This window comes from Salvia hispanica, chromosome 1 (assembly GCF_023119035.1).
Source record: "Salvia hispanica cultivar TCC Black 2014 chromosome 1, UniMelb_Shisp_WGS_1.0, whole genome shotgun sequence".
Lineage (NCBI taxonomy): Eukaryota > Viridiplantae > Streptophyta > Magnoliopsida > Lamiales > Lamiaceae > Salvia > Salvia hispanica.
The window spans coordinates 12,618,660-12,637,284 of record NC_062965.1 but is presented as its reverse complement, the minus strand read 5'-3'; the positions used below and the strand labels follow the sequence as shown (position 1 = coordinate 12,637,284).

At 40.3% G+C, this 18,625-nt stretch overlaps 4 protein-coding genes across 4 annotated transcripts; 3 read left to right on the top strand and 1 right to left on the bottom strand.

Moving 5' to 3' along the window:
* Positions 1–8,043: 8,043 nt before the first annotated feature.
* Positions 8,044–8,517, bottom strand: LOC125187339. Its single transcript, XM_048083909.1, has 2 exons — positions 8,402–8,517; positions 8,044–8,344 (listed from the first exon to the last, which is right to left on the bottom strand). Exons 1-2 carry the CDS (start codon positions 8,515–8,517, stop codon positions 8,044–8,046), a joined length of 417 nt encoding a protein of 138 aa, XP_047939866.1.
* Positions 8,518–12,292: 3,775 nt separating this feature from the next.
* On the top strand, positions 12,293–13,699 carry LOC125187329 (G-type lectin S-receptor-like serine/threonine-protein kinase LECRK2). The gene is made up of 2 exons (XM_048083897.1): positions 12,293–13,541; positions 13,623–13,699. The coding sequence occupies exons 1-2, from the start codon at positions 12,293–12,295 to the stop codon at positions 13,697–13,699; spliced, it is 1,326 nt and encodes a 441-aa protein (XP_047939854.1).
* Positions 13,700–13,890: 191 nt separating this feature from the next.
* LOC125187320 (PR5-like receptor kinase) lies at positions 13,891–14,907 on the top strand. Its single transcript, XM_048083888.1, has one exon. It carries the CDS (start codon positions 13,933–13,935, stop codon positions 14,905–14,907), a length of 975 nt encoding a protein of 324 aa, XP_047939845.1. The 5' UTR covers positions 13,891–13,932.
* A 624-nt stretch (positions 14,908–15,531) lies between these two features.
* Positions 15,532–18,210, top strand: LOC125187312 (G-type lectin S-receptor-like serine/threonine-protein kinase LECRK2). The gene is made up of 3 exons (XM_048083877.1): positions 15,532–16,783; positions 16,874–16,927; positions 17,057–18,210. Exons 1-3 carry the CDS (start codon positions 15,532–15,534, stop codon positions 18,208–18,210), a joined length of 2,460 nt encoding a protein of 819 aa, XP_047939834.1.
* The last annotated feature ends 415 nt before the right edge of the window (positions 18,211–18,625 follow it).

The window sequence follows — 18,625 nt, the reverse complement described above, 5'->3', positions numbered from 1 at the left end:
GTTAGGATAAATATAAAAAAATAAATTTACTAATAAAAAATTATATTTTTATTATATAGAAAATACAATTTAAAAAATTAAATCAATACTAGAATTTGATAATAATAGTATAGGTTTGTGTTAAAATGAGAACACTTCTTAAAGTAACACCATACCACCATTTCTAGCTAGCCAATCATTTGTACATGTGGACGAATAATAAACTATCATGTGGCAATCATAAATAATGCTCAAGGATAAATTTTCAAGGACGGCAATTTTTCCCGTCTGCAATATCCAATATAGATTGCAGTCTAGCGTTTATACTATTGCAGTCTAGCGTTTATAATATTGCAATCTAGCGTGGTATCATAATGTCACTTTAAGAGGTGTTGTCATTTTAACGCACCCCTAATAGTATATACTTATTTACTGGACATATATAAATTAGTAGGGAGTAGAAAATTAGTCTCGGTTATTATATAGATATCCTCTACATGAGAACGGAATAGTCATTAGATACCATGTCATCCAGAAAACTAAGTAAATTGTAATTATTCACAAGCATTTGAATGTGGATAATATTCATGCAAAATAATATTCAAAGGAGTGACACCTTATTCTAAAATTTTCAAACTCCCCTATTCAACGTATTAATGTTTGTCGAGGTTTGACATTAACACGTGGGAAGATTTAGCAGAAGTTTACGACTAAAATAATAACGAAAGAAGGATTTAATTAATTGTTTTACGTGCGATCATTTAACTGACAACAAAAGTTCATATCAGTTCTTGTATTTTATTTGTGTTTGAAATAAAAACTTAATGACTTTTGATCAGATTGATGAATGGTTTGGATTTCCATCTAATTTTTCCTATTCGTCGTTGTCATGGCCCTGACTAGCAACATGAGTCCCAGACGTTAACAATCATTAGTACGGAGTGTTACTTTTCTAATTGGCCTACTCTTCAAGAAATTTTCCACACGTTTCATTTTATTTTATTTTATAAAAGACTGCATTTGTACTATTAATGCAATTTATATACAGATAATATTAAGTGAAACAGAGTAAAAGAAACAAGGGGTCACAACTCACAATCTATATAAGTGGAACCTACCCTCCATGTGGCTGAACTAATAAACTCTTCTTTGATGTGGTCCTATAAATTTAAAATTCATTTATCTATCCGGAAAAAAAAATTCACAGCAGCAAAGTGAGATACTATAACCACGTAAATATGTCACGAGTGGAGCTAATTAACTATACCCAATACTATAACTACTCCTTGCATCCAGCAATAAGACTATTTAGTTATGGCACAAATTTTGAGAAATGTAAAAAAAATGGATTGAATAAATTAGTGGAATATGAGTCTCACTTATATATATTAGTTTTATAATAAAATGTAAAAGGAATAAGTTGGTGGAATCAGTAGCGGACGCAGGATTTTTACGATAAGGGTTCCAAACCAATATTCCTTACTATGATAATTTTTAGCGCCAATGAATAAGAGAATCAATTATTAAAGTTAGAGGTGATTGTTAATAGATGCAATGCTAACGTAAAAAAAAGCCAACTTAACTTGTTGAGAAAAGGGTTTTAAAATAAATAAAACAGAACATAAATCATTGAAGAAAAAATGAGTTAAAACTGAATTCTTAATATTAGCAATGTAACATGTAGGATAAAAAGTTATAATAAATAGGAACACATAGAATATAAAAGAAAAAGTCAATGTAAAATGAAAGAAAGTATAGTAATTGTTGTTATAGTGAGAATGGGAAAATTCTTCTTTTGTTCTAGGAAGCTAATTGTATTCCATCTTAATGAAGAAGAATAGATTTGAGTGCTATGTAGATATTAAGTTGCCGATGAATATGTTAGTTTTGTTAATGACATCTCTGATTGATATGTTGGAGGTTATTGGATATGTAGAAAACTTATGTTATGTTGTATGATTCATGATACTAAGCAGATGGCATCTTCAAGTTCCGAAAGACAGTTATGCTATGGACCTGAGGATCCATCACTACTCTTTAATCAAAACAAGCACATTTCAGCCTCATTGATGGCTGATGGCACATCAAATGTTTTCAGAGTTCGTCGGACGGAAAGTAAGGTTTGGGCAGTGCCAATACATGAAAATGTGAAGTATTTGCTTGATGTATGGGGTTTCAAAGGGGTGTTGGAATGTAATAGGCCGATGAGGATGGACAATAAGCTTGTCACTGCCCTGATCGAGCGCTGGAGGCCTGAGACACACTCTTTCCACCTACCAGTTGAAGAAGCTACCGTAACCTTACAGGATGTGAAAAGCCTGTGGGGTTTGAGAGCAGACGGGCGTGTTTTCACTGGCTATGAATACCCTATCGGATTTGAAGATTGGCCCAGCAAGTGTCGAGATATGTTGGGATGGATACCTGACGTAGAAACAGAAACGAAGCAGGGCGGGTTGTTAATGACATCTCTGATCCACCAAGCGACGCTACCTTTGGGTGATGGGCTGCATGATTATGCATACATCCAAAGGGCACGTATACATGCCCTGATCTTGTTAGGGGGACTTATTATACCGGACACCACAAGGTGCAAGATCCCCTTTATGTGGTTAAATGCCTTTGACGATCCGAACCAAGTGGCTAATATCAGTTGGGATAGTGCTGCTTTGGCGTTTCTGTATCATTATTTATGCGAGGCTTCTGTAGGCAGGCAGAAAAGGGATTTGGGTGGACCTATGGTTCTATTGCAGCTATGGGCGTGGGAAAGAATGCCCACATTGAGGCCATCCTTTGTGATATCGCTTATGCACACGTCGTATACCCCGTGTGGAGCCAAGTAATGTATTTTTTACATTAATTCACTTATAACTCACTTAATTATTTTTCTTTGGTAACTTTTGACATTAATTTTATGTATAGGTGGCACGGAGTTACTGAAATAGGAAATGTTCCCCGATATTCAGTTGCTTACTATCGTGATCAATTATCACTGATTCGTCCCGGCCAGGTGAAATTTATTTTTGTTGTCTTAGTTAATGAATTTCCTATACGATGAGTCTAATATGATTTTTATATTATATGTTTGTAGTTTCTGTGGACACCGTATGTAGATTGTATCTTGTCTGATTACTACATTGATTCGACTGCATCCTTCTTGTGCGACACTTACTTGGTATGCTGGTCATTTGTCGAGGCACACGAGGTTGAACGAGTTTGCCGACAATTTAACCGCTACCAGCGTATTCCTGAGTACCGTGATAGGATGCTAAAGAATGCCGGACATTTGTGTAAAAGTCACCGCCGTGGGATGAAGGGCACTGATTGGGCAAAGAAACATAAATTCTTCATTGATGATCGGGATATGAGACACGTGAGGTTCCAATCAACTTTTGACCATGCAACGGCGACCATGGAAGGTCGCATTAATCCGGGCTATATGACGTGGTACAATAGGATTACAGTGTCATACCTAACTCAACCCGGGGCACAGTCAACTGCTGGGATAAACGAGTCAGCCCCTTCTATGAAAGTGTTGGTATGTTTTTGTATATAAAAATGTATTGAGTTTTAAGTTTTTATAGATTGGTTGTAATGATTTTGTATTTGTATTATCTAGGTTGAGAAGATGTAGGGGATATGGCATTTGACTTCTGAACATGACAACGATCCTCGGTTACGACAGATTCGAGAAATAGCGGCTGAGGGGCTTCGTGCGACGAACCATGCAGATGTGATGGAGTATCCAATTTCGCAACGACGAGATATGGTCATGCCCTCACGCCCACCAACTTCTACTCGATATGGACTGCCGGGGGTTAGGGTAGGTGGACACGGATATACACGACAGCAAAGGTTGTCGCAGCCGCAGTAGCCGCAGCCTGAGTATGCGGAACCAGAGCGACTGAATCCAGAGTACGATGCCCCCAGTTGGTCTGTCTACCCACAGTCCCAGATGAGAGGTGCAAGCCACGAGTACTCACAATGGGGAGCACGATTATCATGCGATTCATTCTTTGACGATGGGTCTGATTGGGATGCAGCTAGAGCATGACGTGATACATATTTCCAAAATTACCAATTTGTGGCTCCTGTGGGGGAAGAAGAGGGCGGGGATGAAGCTATGGGCGGGGAATCAGGGTCTGGGGAAGAATATGAAGAAGTAATATCTCGACCACCAACCGAGGGATCGTCACGACCAACTGTGAAGAGTTCATCAAGTAAGTTTGGGAAGGTCATGCACAATGTATTCACGGGATTGTCAACAAGGAAGAAAAAAGGGAAAGCTCCAACAAAATTCACCCCTTCGGGGAAATAGGTTTTTGATAGGGGTTGGCGTCATATGTATCTTTCAGTGTGAATTTATATGTTGTAATGGTCTTTGGTGAACTTATTTTTATAAATATGTTGGTATTTGTGTCACGCCCGCATTTTCTAAGGATAGAAAACACGGTTGATCGCGACTAGGGGTGAGTTAAAGAAGCGGGGAAGAAAGGGGAAAACAACAAAACTCGACCAAAGCTTGATATAATAGAAATAAGTCGAATAAAATCAGAGTATCGTTTCAACAATCAACAACTCCAAATGTAACTATCTCAACAATACACGAACTCAAAAGAAACAACATTCAACGGAAGCATTTCGAGAGTAGAATAATGCTATGTATGAAGACACAACATATTCTGAACATTTGATAAACATTCTTCACTTTTATGCTCAACACCCACCGCGCTCGTCGCCGCTCAACCTGCACATATGGAAAACACATGCAGGGCTGAGTACTTGATGTACTCAGTGAACAAATGCCAAAACAATTTGTAAAAACAGTTATGTCATGCCGCCATTGAGTGACTTCGGGGTTTTAATTTGAAAAGGCCCGAGACACTAAAAATCTCAAACAGAAACTTTCAACGCATCCTCAAATCCTTTTCCTCATCATATTAAAACACAACCATTTTTCCTTGACTTATTTAAGAAACTGTCATATCTGTTCTTTAGGGTGCCGTGTAAGGTGGCCACTTTCCACGAGCACGAAAATCGGCCAACCCATTCGATGACTCACAGTCCTCATCGTGTACACTAGTCCGAGTAGGGACGCACCCTTTCTAGGACCCGAATTCGATTAAACTCATAGTAGGGACTCACTCCCCACTAAGCAATCATCAACATCATCATCTCAACAACCTCAACATCAACAACCTCAACAACATGTGAAATGAGAATGTGGCCGCAAACTCGATCACCGGACCGGCCGACCCGAAAGACGGCTCACGATCCCCAATGGTGTACACTAGTCTAAGTAGGGACAGGCATTTCGTCACATAAAATGATGCTCAAAGCGATATGTTAAAACTAAAGCTCTTGAAAATATTTAGTTCGAAAGCCCACCTCTTTCGGTGAACATCTTACTTGTCCTCCTGCTCCATCCTCGAAAAGCGTGCATGAACAGCCCAAGATTTAATTCAGCCCATCCTTTACTTTCTTTTTTATCTTACGTGACCAGTGAACTCCCAAAATCAGAGAGCTCCAATTCCTCTTTTCTCTCCATCTAATCGACTCTCTCCAATTCCTCTTTTCTCTCTTTTGATTCTCAATCTCGTCACTTCTCTCTAATTCGTTGCTGCTGTCACAGTCTGCCGTCATCACCTTGCAGCCGCTGCTGAGGTCGCTCCCTGTCATCGCGTTCCAGCCGTGAGTCCATCGCCGTCACGGCCAGCCTTTGCTGCCCGTTGCTGCTGCTGCAGCTCTCTTCTCCACGGCGCCGCTACCTGCCTGGTCTCTCCGTCGCCATTGCCTCCAAACTCGTCACTTTGTCTCTCTCGGTCGAACGTAAGGCTGCACTTCCCTCAGACAGAACGCAGTGCCGTTGCTGTCACGGTGCATTGCAGCGCTGTTGTTCGCACCCGATGCCTGCACCATCATCCTCCTCATCTCCTCCTTCTCTCTCCGTCGAAAATCACGGTGGCTTCAGCGCCGTTTCCGGTATCCACTCACGCTGCTGCTCTAGCCCGCTCGGAGCCACGCCGCCATCGCTATCCATCGTCGTTGCTGATCATTCAGCGCTGCCGCTGTTGTCCGGTAGATGCAACGCCGCCTGTGTGTCTCCTTTTTCATCACTGTTCGGTCGAGGATCGCCACCGCCGGTGAGCGCCAGCCACCCTCTTCTATCTCACTCTCTTCTTTCTCTCTTTCTCTCAAACTCTATCTCGCTCAATTTTGTTTCTCTCTCTGCACTCTATCTTTCTCAATTGTTTGAAACAGAATGAATGTGGTATGAATGTGGTGTCAAAAAGTGTGAACGTGAGGGTGAGGAAGACGTGTTTATACTCTGTTCCATATTTTTAGAGGGTGCCGATTTTGTGGAAATAGATTTGTGAAATATATCAGCAGATTCAGGGTAAGCTAATTTGCAGAAAAATAATTAAGATGAATTGGGGCTCAAAAAGAATAAGTGGGCTTCCTTAAGAAAAATAATTGGACTTGCAAAAGAATAATTGTTTAAGCCCAAATTGCAAAATCATTCTCTCCATAAAAGAAACAAAGGCGAAATTTTTTTTTCAAGTGCACAAACGACGTCCTTTCAAGAACAAATAAAAATGACGAAAAAGTCGGGGTGTTACAATTTGTTTATATTGAAACAAGTTTGGGTCACATAATTAAGGTAAATTCTTGCAAAAAGTATTTAAAAATTGACAATACAAAGTATCGATTGTCAAACAGTCATTCCACCTGGTTGAAAAAATGACAATAATGTTCATCTGGCATAATAACTGTCAACAAAAGTCAATACAAATCATAATAATTGTCAACATCTACCACAAAATGTTGATAAATAAACATAGTAACTGCCAAATAAGATCCATCACATATGCCCCAAAAACAAACATCAACAATATTCAGCCTCGAAGCCATGGGCCCTCTCTTGTCAGCCGTTCCTGCAAATCAACAAAATTGTCAATAAAAAACCTAACAACTCTCAATTACACAACTCAATGCCAAAAGCTAGGAAATATATACCACGAAATTACTGAAAAGCACCGTTTGAGCAATTTCTTCGGTCATGCCCTTCTTTCCCGCAATTTCTGCAACGACGAGGAGCTCTCGGTTCATCTTCCTCATAGACTTCCATTTGATTGCGTATCCTCCTTCTTCTAACTCGGCCACGCCTTCTAGGAATCAACTGTTGAGGGGTGATGTACAATTTCCATGAAGATTCAACCCAATAATCTTCGTGTCTTGATGCATCAAATTAAACTTGACCATAGTACTGTGATTTCCATGTACCTAGGTAGTAGCACTTATCTATGAGGTCAATCATGACGTGACCTCTGTCTCTAGAAATGCACAACCATGTGAACAAGGAATTCTCCACGACTGCCACTTACCAAAAGTGCACGTCGAATCCAGATACTTGACTATTTGAACATTGTTGCCCTTTGACACTCTATTTTCTATTCTTCCTCGAGTTCGGACATGGTACTTCCCTGTATCTCGGTCAATTACAGTAATGTAATGTTTTCGCCCCTTTGAGTCATTCTTAGCAAGCATGTCCCTCGCCCACGGGGTTAACTCACCTTCAGTGTGTTCAATTTTTGTCTTCTTTTGCACCCACCATTTCACCGTCCTCCAAAATGTCAAATCAACCAAAGCTCTAATTGGCAACTCTCTAAAACCCCGCAACACGTTGTTGTAGCACTCCGACATGTTTGTTGTGGCCACCTCCCATCGAAGTCCACCATCGTAGCATAGTGACCAACATTCTTTAGTAATCCTATTGAGCATTCGCATTGCACCACAGCTGACATCAGATAGTGCTCGACTTCTTCTGTCAAATTTACGTACCTGAGTACTGACCCCCAACTTCCAGATCATGGCCTTCACACTGGGGCCCTTGTGCTTCTTCAACACATTTGCCCTCACATGGACCAAACAAAATTTGTGGTGTATCCGCGGGGCCCTTTTCATGATTTCAGACTCCATTGCTTTGAAGATTCCTTTATGCCTATCTGATATAATGCACACCCCCCTCTCATATTTCACCACATGAGTTCTTACATGATCCAAAAACTACGACCAACTGTCATTGGTTTCTTCATCCACCACAGCATATGCGATTGACAAGCATGTCTTGTTAGCATCAAAACCACAAGCAACAAACAGCTTACCTTTAAATCTTCCTCGGAGGTGAGTCCCGTCTATTGTTAACACTGGTGCAGTCTTCTGGAAAGCATGTATTGCAAGCCCAAATGCCCAGAAAAAATAGTTGAACACATTTGTACGTCTCTGACTCAACAGCTCGTTGTGCTTCCACTCAACAATTGTGCTCGGATTCTGTGACTGGAGTTCAAACATGTAGTTTGGCAACTGCCTAAATGATTCCTCTCATCCACCATATACAAACTTTATAGCCTTTCTCTTTGCATACCATGCCTTCTTATAACTGATTGACACACCAAATCTGTCTTGAACATCAGCTATTATTGAGAAGACCTTGAAATCGGCATATTGTTGCACATGATGTCGAATACACAGAGCAATCATTGCCGATGAGAAGTTAGCATGATCTCTGTTAGCACGATGGCCTACACAAGTATGTCGACCCACCCACTTTCTAACTTCCCACATATCGTCATGCGCCCTTTGTGTAACTGAAACCTCCCACTTACATTCCCTTGCTTTTTCAGCGTCGGTGGTGCTGATGATGTTTATACCTGTTGTTGTCGTTCCTGCTGGAAATTTGCATACGGCATGCCACCTTCTTAATTTGCTCTCGACGATCTTAAACTATTTTTCCTGTCACAAACTCCACATAGTTATAGCAGTCTTCACATGAACTTGGAATCAAATTTTGTTCCCAACACAATCCGATGCGGCTCTTTCTCATCCCAATACAAATTGTTGTGTTCATTATCAACAACATCATCAGATACTCCAGAAGGACGACTTGGTAATTTGTGAAAGAATTTCAACCCCATAGTGTTGTATTCCGGAAGTGGTTGTTCACCTTGTACAACAGGTTTATATGGTATTATCTCATCATCAGAAGAACCATCACCATCACAGAGATCGGGTTCTGGCTCAGTCTCAGATAGTGCTGTTGGCTCATTAAGAACATCTGCAACATCTACCTCATCATTCAATCCAACACCAACATCAACAACATCTACAACATCTCTCTGCTCATTCATACTATGATCAAAGCTCATATGCTCAACCCTCGCAGATGATCCACTACCACAGTCAGAGCTCATAAGTTCAACCCTCGCAGATGATCCAATAACACAATCAACAACTGGTGGGATTTCTGAACTTCTAACGGGTGAATACTCAAGAAATAATTCAATACACCCACTTGAATTTTGAGCATTGTTGAACATAAACATTACACTTTCATCATTGCAAATCACAGAACATGTATAACTCATACCGGAAGCAAAAACTATACATTGTCTCCACAATAATTCAATAGTGTGTTGGTTCATATCTATTCTCATCGCGTCACATATCATTGCTACCAATTCAGAATAGGAAACACACGAATTTAATACGATGGAGCTCCTCGCACGAGGTGGATCATAACCAATACCCATATGTGGTAGTTGAACTACTCTACCACCCCAATACAAACTCACAAATACTTGTTCGATTTCTGCATCAAAAATATTTCCCAAAATCAACAATTAGGGACATTTTTCCTATAAGCCCTAATTTAATATAAATTGGGTAAAACTAACAAATGAAAGCAAAATAAACATGAATAATGATGAATGTAGCTGAATTGAAGAACAATTACCAAAACTTATGGAGAAAATGTTGGAAATCGACCGAAATCGCCGGACATCACCGGAAATCGCATACGCCCGTGAGGAATTGGAAGTGAAATCTGTTTTGTGTTCTGCGCTGCTTCTGCCCGATTTATAACAACTGAAAGACGCATAACGATTATGCGTCATTAAACAAAGACGCATAATTGTTATGTGTCACACACTAAAGACGCATAATCGTTATGCGTCACTTAAGACGCATTATTCTTATGCGTCGCCGCGTAAAAACGCACAACGATTTACATTTCATTAACAGTGACGCATAATCCTTATGCGTCACTCCCTGTGTTGGAATAAATCTATTCTTCTTCATTAAGATGGAATGGAATTAGCTTCCTAAAACAAAAGAAGAATTTTCCCTAGTGAGAATCAAACTCTCAAATGCATATAATAAAAAATAATTTTTTTTTGTAAGAATCAAACTCAAGTCAGAGAAAGAAGCCATCTGCGCTATTGACATGTTTTGTTAGAAGTGTCAATATATATATACTAATATACAAAATGTATGTAGGTCCGCCACTGGGTGGAATATGAAGTCTACTTACCATTTATGGTTAAAGTGAAAGATGACTCTTATTGTGGGACGGGCGAAATGGAAAAACACGACTCTTATTGTGGGACGGAGGGAGTATATACATGGGCGGATCTAGTCAAGGCATAGGAGGGGCACTTGCCCCACCTCATATTTTCTACTCCATATATATATTACCAATTATAAAATTTATTTTTTTAATTTCTCACTAAATGTCCCTCCTAAAATTCTTAAATATTCTTCATAGATAGATTTGCCCTTCTTCAAGAAAATTCCTGACTCCTCCCCTGAGTATATATGATGGGGAACGGACGTTAATGACAAAAGTGGACAATTAATGGGACGGAAGGAGTACATAAATTAGTTTTCATTGATATAGCTTTTAGTTCAGTTAGTTAGCGATTAGCCCAAAATTCAACTTATTAGGGTTATGGTTAGAAATTTTTAATCCGATAAATTTTTAACCCGATTAGCTCATAATCCGAAGAGTAGTGACCTAACATTAATTTATCGGTCACTTAGGCTCTTCTTGGTACGATGGAATGGAATGAAGATAGAAATGAAATGACAATTTCTTTGTATTTTCATTCCAGTCAATTGTAACAAGCAAATAAATAGAATAAAAATAAGGATCACATTTCATTATGCCATTCCATTCTATCGTACCAAGAACATACCAAGAATGTTCTTAGTGCTTTGAAAACCACTCAAAATGAAATACTTGGAGAAAAGTAGTAACAAATTGAATGTGAGTAATTTCAAGAGCCATACAACTACTTTAAGATCAAAAAAATGGTCAAATTAATCTTATACACACTTCCAACGCAGATTTTCAGACCCAATCATTATGTGGTTTTACCACATCGTGGGAAAATGCACATTAGGAAGTTCATAAATTTTAAAAATGCAAAATAGCCAAAGTATCTAATTCTTACTATTTGTTAATTATTAACACTTACTATTATATATAAGGCGAACTTTAGTCTGATGTTACTAGGTATGACAGATGTGTAATTTTTATCATTTTCGGCCGCATATTTTTATGCCCCTCCAAAAATTGAGCGTTAGATTTGTCTAACCCAATCTAGAAGGCAAATTAACACTAATATTCTTCTCTATCTGTTAATCAACATTATTAGATACTGCTAAATGTTTTTCTGAGGTTCTTAGGTTTATAAGAATATGCACATTGTGTTTGATTGCTGTCTTTGGAGAAATGATGCAAACGAAGTTTGTTACTAAGGTACTATCACATTATGACACATTCATTATTAGAAAACATGGGACATGAGAAAATAAAAAAAAATTTGTAACATTTTAGTAGTCCCCAACTATAGACATTGTGCACTTGATACTATAGATTTATTACTGAAGGCAGTATGCACTTAAACATCTACCAAGTTTTAAAAAACACAATATAATATTGTCGGAATGTTTGCTATTTTGTGTAAATTGTTGTACAAAAACCTCTATCGTTACAACGAAATAGGAAAATTATCGTCTCGAAATTTAGAATATACTTAACAAAACAAATTTATGTGTCTACCCTTGACTATAGTTCTCACTATCCAGGATCTTAGCCTTGAGATTCTACGACAACGTCTATCCGGAATCTCAGAAAAGACAACACGGCTGCGGGCTACAGGGATGTTTTTGAGGTCTTATCATTTATTATGTAAATCATCTTATCAATGCATAATTACAGCTGTTCTAACCTGTAAACTTTTTTCACCATTTTATTATTATCATTCTTAAAAACATTGGTACATATCCTCATACAAATCAATACTATTAAGACAAATGGAACAATACACTAATTGTGATTACCAAAGTTACCTTTTTGTCAATAAATTGAAAGTACAAGAAACATTGATAAAGGCTTATTTTGTGGTTTCAGACAAGAATTAATATCTTTAATAACCCAATGTTTCTTTGTTGATACTCATTTAGTATCCACAAAATGTCTGCTGCTGTAGTGTTGTTGCTCCTCTTCTTTTCTTGCATCACTTCAAATGCAGATGAAGTAACAAACTTCCCTATTATCCTATCATCTTATCTAACACCTTCCACCAATTCTACATGGATCTCACATTCTAATAAATTCGTCTTTGGGTTCTACCCCACACCAAATGGCTTAGCCGTCTGCGTCTCCTTCACCAACTACTTCGACAAAAGCAGAACCGTGGTGTGGACTGCTAACGCAGACGATCCAATCGTTCCAGACAACGCTGTCATGCTGCTAACTGAAGATGGCCTAGTTTTAAAGACATTTGATAGCAGTCAAACAATCTCTATAATTGGCAAGTCTTCCCGGCCTATAGGAGGCGCTGCAATGCTCGACAGTGGCAACTTCGTGCTGTTGGATCGTCGTGGCAGTGTGGCTCGGCAGACCTTTGATTACCCGACAGACTGCCTTATGCCCGGGCAGTTCCTCTCACCGGGCACTCAGCTGGTATCCCATGCCTCAGAGACAGACCTCAGGAAAGGTATGTTCAGGCTCAAGATGCAAACTGATGGAAACCTCGTGCTCTACGATTTAGACAGCCTAGACAAGCCCAGAGACGCTTACTATGAATCGGGGACTGCTGGAAGTGGAAACAAAACCTGCTTGATTCTTAACAATGTTGGTAATCTTTTTCTCTTTGATGGAACTTCTGTTGTAAAGAATATCACCGCGGGAGGGAGCTCCCCTTCACTTGAGGTTCTGTATCTAGCGAGGATTGATCCTGATGGAATTTTTCGCGTGTATAATCGCTCGTGGGAACCACAAGATAATTGGAGGCAAATATGGGCAGTAAGTGATGACAAATGCTATCCTAAAGGTGTATGCGGGATCAACAGCTACTGCGGTATCAAAGATATTGGGGGTGCTGCTGACTGCAGATGCCTCCCTGGGTATGATCGCATCAGCTCAGTTGTCGGCTGCATCTCCAACCTTGTCGTGGACTGTTCAGACAAGGATCAGAGCAGCAAGTTTGAGATGACGAGGATTGAGTACGTTACATGGGAAGACAACTACTACAGTGCTTTGGAAGTGAGCAGTGAACAAGGCTGTATTGAGGCTTGTTTGAAGGACTGCAGCTGTCGTGTGGCCTTGTATCGAGATGGACAATGTCGGAAGCAGAAGCTTCCTCTCAGATACGGGAGATGGCAGATAATTATTGAGGATGTTACTTTTGTTAGAGTCGCCAATTCTTCCACAGCCGCAGGTAACAAAAAAATGTGCTCAAGTTTGTAGTATGTTTAAACAGCTCCAGAAGCATTTCTAACGTTTCGATTTTTTCTTTCAGGATCTCCGCTGCCTTTTCGACATAAACGGAGGCAGCATCTAGTACTAGGTACCTATTCCAATACTCATTCTAGTTAGAAATTAAGTAAAACGATTTAAGGTTTTGTTATCAGCTTCTATCAATCTTCTCGCAACCTGCAGGAGTAGTATCATTAGGTACAGCTGGTCTACTTTTATCGCTATTAGTCATCATCTACTGCACTGGAAGCCGACAAAGATCACGCAAAGAAAATAGACAGACAATCGACAAACTTCTCCTCAAGCATGGATCTCTGGCTCCGAAGAGATACACCTCCAAACAAGTAAAGAGAATGACAAAATGCTTCAGAGACAAACTAGGCCAAGGAGGATTCGGAATTGTCTACAAGGGAGAGCTACCGGATGGTCAGCTAGTTGCGGTGAAGGTCTTAAAAGAAACTCACGATAACGCAGACGAATTCATCAACGAAGTTGCAAGCATCAGCAGAACCTCCCATGTCAACATAGTCAATCTCTTGGGATTTTGCTTCGAGAAAAAGAAAAGGGCTCTCGTGTATGAATACATGCCCAACAAGTCGTTAGACAAGTTCATCCACAAGTCCTGCTCCCTCGAGTGGAAGAAACTGTACGAGGTTGCAATCGGGGTTGCCAGGGGTCTTGAGTATCTGCACAGAGGCTGCAACACGAGGATCGTGCATTTTGACATCAAGCCTCAGAATATCCTTCTGGACAAGGACTTCTGTCCCAAGATATCGGATTTTGGGCTTTCGAAGCTGTGCATGAAGAAGCAGAGTGCGATATCCATGCTTGGGACGAGGGGGACCGTAGGGTACATTGCTCCCGAGGTATTCTCGAGAAACTTTGGCGTGGTTTCTCACAAGTCCGATGTGTATAGCTACGGGATCATGCTTCTTCACATGGTGGAGTCGAAATACGTGGAGATGGGGTCGCCTGGTTCGAGTGAAAACTGTAACTTGGATAGAGTTTATGAGCACGTGCTAGTGCAGAGCGAACGAGCGGATCATGATCGGATGAGTGAAGAGGAAGACGAGACCGCGAGGAGAATGGTGATGTTGGGATTTTGGTGCATTCAGACATTTCCAATAGAGAGGCCAACAATGAGTAAGGTGGTGGAGATGTTAGAAGGGAAACTGGAGTCTATAGAGATTCCACCAAGGCCATTTTTGCTCTCTTCCCCACTACCACAAATTTCATCTTTCATTTCTTGTAATTCTACATGTACAAAATTGGACTTGGATTCACATCCTACATCTTGTTCTTCTCAATTGCAAGGTTGGTGTCAATAAGAATCGAATGATATTGCTTCATTCTCGTCGCTAGTAGCGTACGAATCATATCGTACAATTGACATGATAATAATGAAGAGACCGAGATGCAAATTAAACAAAAATAAATAAAATAAAAGATAAACACTCCTCTCATGACTAAGAGGTCATCCTCCGAAAAAGAGTAAAAGACCACGAACTAAATTTTGAGTTTCCGGTTCGAATCAGTTTTTATGTTTCAATCAGTTTTTATGTTTCAATCAGTTTTTTTGGTTCAATTTTTCGGATAATTCGTTTAGGTTCGATTTTTATTTTCAAATACTCGCCCCTAAATATCGATATCACTAACATGTCATTACGTACTCCAATGTCTCACATTGTACGTATTAAAGGAAATTGATGTGAGATTTATAGGTTCATAGGAAGTGTGTTTGGAATATAGAAATTTACCTGCAAATTTAGATTTGTGCCGCCATAGCATCTACATTGTTTACTAGAAGACGACTTGCATTAGCTGTTACCAAAGATGATCATTTTGTCTGTACATGTACAAGAAATGTTGATAGTAATTACCGAAGTATATTAAGACTTGAACAATTTTGCATGGTAACCCAATGCTTCTCATTCTTGATGAAAATAACTAAAATGGCCGCTTTTGCAGCCTTGTTTCTCTTCCTTTCTGCTCCCATTTCAGCAGAACCCCCCTCTTTTCAACGAATCAAATCAATCAGCCTCTTATCTTCCTTAACACCCGCAGACAACACTGCTTGGTTCTCGGCTTCAAACACCTTCGCCTTCGGGTTCCACGAAACAGAGGATGGCTATGCCGTCTGCATCTTTTTCGGAAGCATCAGGGAAAGGACAGTGGTGTGGACAGCCAACACTGAGAAGAATCCTGTCGTTCCTGTTGACGTCGTTCTTGTGCTAACGGGAGATGGACTGGTCTTGCAGAAGAGTGATACCAACGATATATTGTCTCGGATTGACAACTCGTCCCAACCTATAGCATGGGCAGCAATGCTTGACAATGGAAACTTTGTGCTCTACAATGCTAATTCCAGTGTCATTTGGCAGACCTTTGATTACCCGACTGACTCTCTTCTGCCCGGACAGCGCCTTCCACGGGGCGGGATGCTTCTGTCTAGAGCTGCGAAGACGGACTTCAGGACAGGGATTTTCAGGCTGTGGATGCAATATGATGCAAACCTTGTTCTGTACTATATGTACGGATTAGACACACCGATAGATGCTTATTTCTCGTTCGAGACATGGGGGCTGGGCAACAATGTGTCCTTGAATCTTGAAAACGATGGCCGTCTTTGTTTGTACAACGGAAGTGTCTGGAGAAAGAGTTTAACCGCGGGAGGGAACCCTGTCACAGGGGTTATCTATCTCGTGAGGCTCGATTCGGATGGCATTCTTCGTGTGTACAATCGATCGCTGGAGAAAGAAGACAGTTGGAAGTCGATATGGTCAGTCACGGAGGACAAATGTTTACCAAAGGGTTTGTGTGGCATTAATAGCTACTGCACTAACACGGATGGAGGTGCGGAGTGCAGATGCCTCCCGGGATTTGATATCGCTCGTAAAGGAGAATGGAGCGCTGGCTGCACCTCCGATTTCAAGGTAGACTGCAGAGACACGAATCAAAGTAGAAGCTATGAGATGAGGAGTGTTGCCAATGTAACATGGGAAGACAATTACTACAGTGCTTCGAGAGGAATGGCTGAAGAAAGTTGCAAAGAGGGCTGTCTACAAGACTGCAACTGTATTGTAGCGTTGTTTAGAGATGGAGAATGTCGGAAGCAAAAGCTTCCGCTAAGCTATGGCAGATTTTCTCCAAATGCCACTGACATGGCTTTTGTGAGAGTGAACACCCTCACCCATATCTATCCAGGCAAGACAGTTATGAACTATCACACTGTTCACAATTTCTTTTCCATGTTTATGCATTTCTGAGGCTTCACCTTTGCAAGATTTCTATCAGGATTGACAGGACATCGACAGAGGCTTACCGATGTGCAGAAGCGTGCATTACTAGGTAAGTACCGAATAAATAATCGTGTACAACAATCTCACTAGAACTGGCAGTCTACCTAATTGTTTGTTTTTTCCAGTATCTATTTGGTTAAAATTCTCCAACCTATATACTATTTGTACCACTCGGCAGGAGTATCGCTTGGTTTACTTGGTCTACTTATATCCGGCATTTTCTACTACGTTAGAAGACAGCGTGGATGGTGCAATCTGGGAAAGGAAAACAAACAGCGTATCGACAAATTTGTACTCAACCATGGATATCTGGCTCCGAAAAGATACAGCTACAATGAAATAAAAAAAATAACAAAATCCTTCACTGAGAAACTAGGCCAAGGAGGCTATGGTGTTGTGTACAAAGGAAAGCTACCTGAAGGTCAGCTAGTGGCAGTGAAGGTCTTAAAGAAAACTCATGATAATGCGGAAGAATTTGTTAACGAGGTCGCCAGCATCAGTAGAACCTCCCATGTCAACATTGTCAATCTCTTGGGATTTTGCTATGAGAGAAACAACAAGGCTCTAGTCTATGAATTTATGCCCAACAAATCATTAGACAAGTTCATCCACAAGAGCCGATCTGTGGATCCAAATTGCTCGCTAGGGTGGAGGAAAATGTACGAGATTGCAGTTGGGGTTGCCCAGGGTCTTGAGTACCTGCATAGAGGCTGCAACACGAGGATTGTTCATTTTGATATCAAGCCTCAGAATATTCTTTTGGATGAAGACTTTTGCCCGAAGATATCGGATTTTGGGCTTGCTAAATTGTGTGTGAAGAAGCAGAGCATAATATCTATGCTTGGAACAAGGGGAACTATAGGGTACATTGCTCCTGAAGTGTTCTCAAGAAATTTCGGTGTAGTTTCTCACAAATCAGATGTGTACAGCTATGGTATTATGCTTCTTCGAATGGCAGAAACAGGGACTAATGTTGAGAATAAGTCATCTCAATCAAGTGAACATTATTTCCTTGAAGAAATTTATGAGCATGTGGTAATGCAAAATGAAAAGATTCATGCCCTCATGACAGAAGAGGAAGAAGAAGTTGTGAGGAAAATGTTAATGGTAGGTTTTTGGTGCACTCAGACAGCTCCATTAGATAGGCCTTCGATGAATAAAGTGGTGGATATGTTGCAAGGGAATCTGCAGTCTATACAGATTCCCCCAATGCCATTTTTGCTCTCTTCCCCAAAACCACAGCTCTCATGTTCACTTCCTGTAATTGTAGAAACATATGCAACTCCATATGGTTTAATAAACCATTACCAACCTAGAGGCACACTTCCGTGAGCGCGGGCAAATTGAGTGGCAGCAGCAGAGTGCAAGAGGGAGAGGCGATGATCATGCAGGAGGGAGGAGAAAGTGGAGAAGATGGAGGCAGCAGTGACGGATGAAGAAGGAGCAGATGCAATTGTGGGGGAGGGGGGAAGAAGATGTGCTGTTGGGAGTGTTTCCCATTAACCTATTGTATACATGTTTTTTGGTAAAACAAAGGTTGAATATCAAGTTCCATCAGTTTTCTGCTAAATTACTCCCCCCATTACTATGAATTTGCAATGTAAAGTCATTTATGCAAATAAGAAAACTGCTTTAACACTATCAATCTATCATAAAATCACCACCCCAGTATATAGGAATACTTAAGGCCATGTTTGGTAGGAGTGATAACTCATCTAGGAATGAAAATCCATGAAAAAAACATGTC

Excerpts from the sequence above, each read along its gene's own strand:
- LOC125187329 (XM_048083897.1), top strand. The coding sequence starts at position 12,293 with ATGTCTGCTGCTGTAGTGTTGTTGCTCCTCTTCTTTTCTTGCATCACT. Across the intron at positions 13,542-13,622 it reads CAATTCTTCCACAGCCGCAG|GATCTCCGCTGCCTTTTCGA; the intron begins GTAACAAAAAAA and ends TTTTTCTTTCAG.
- LOC125187320 (XM_048083888.1), top strand. The coding sequence starts at position 13,933 with ATGACAAAATGCTTCAGAGACAAACTAGGCCAAGGAGGATTCGGAATT.
- LOC125187339 (XM_048083909.1), bottom strand. The coding sequence starts at position 8,517 with ATGATTGCTCTGTGTATTCGACATCATGTGCAACAATATGCCGATTTC. Across the intron at positions 8,345-8,401 it reads ATCAGTTATAAGAAGGCATG|GCAGTTGCCAAACTACATGT; the intron begins GTATGCAAAGAG and ends GGAATCATTTAG.
- LOC125187312 (XM_048083877.1), top strand. The coding sequence starts at position 15,532 with ATGGCCGCTTTTGCAGCCTTGTTTCTCTTCCTTTCTGCTCCCATTTCA. Across the intron at positions 16,784-16,873 it reads CCTCACCCATATCTATCCAG|GATTGACAGGACATCGACAG; the intron begins GCAAGACAGTTA and ends GATTTCTATCAG. Across the intron at positions 16,928-17,056 it reads GCAGAAGCGTGCATTACTAG|GAGTATCGCTTGGTTTACTT; the intron begins GTAAGTACCGAA and ends ACCACTCGGCAG.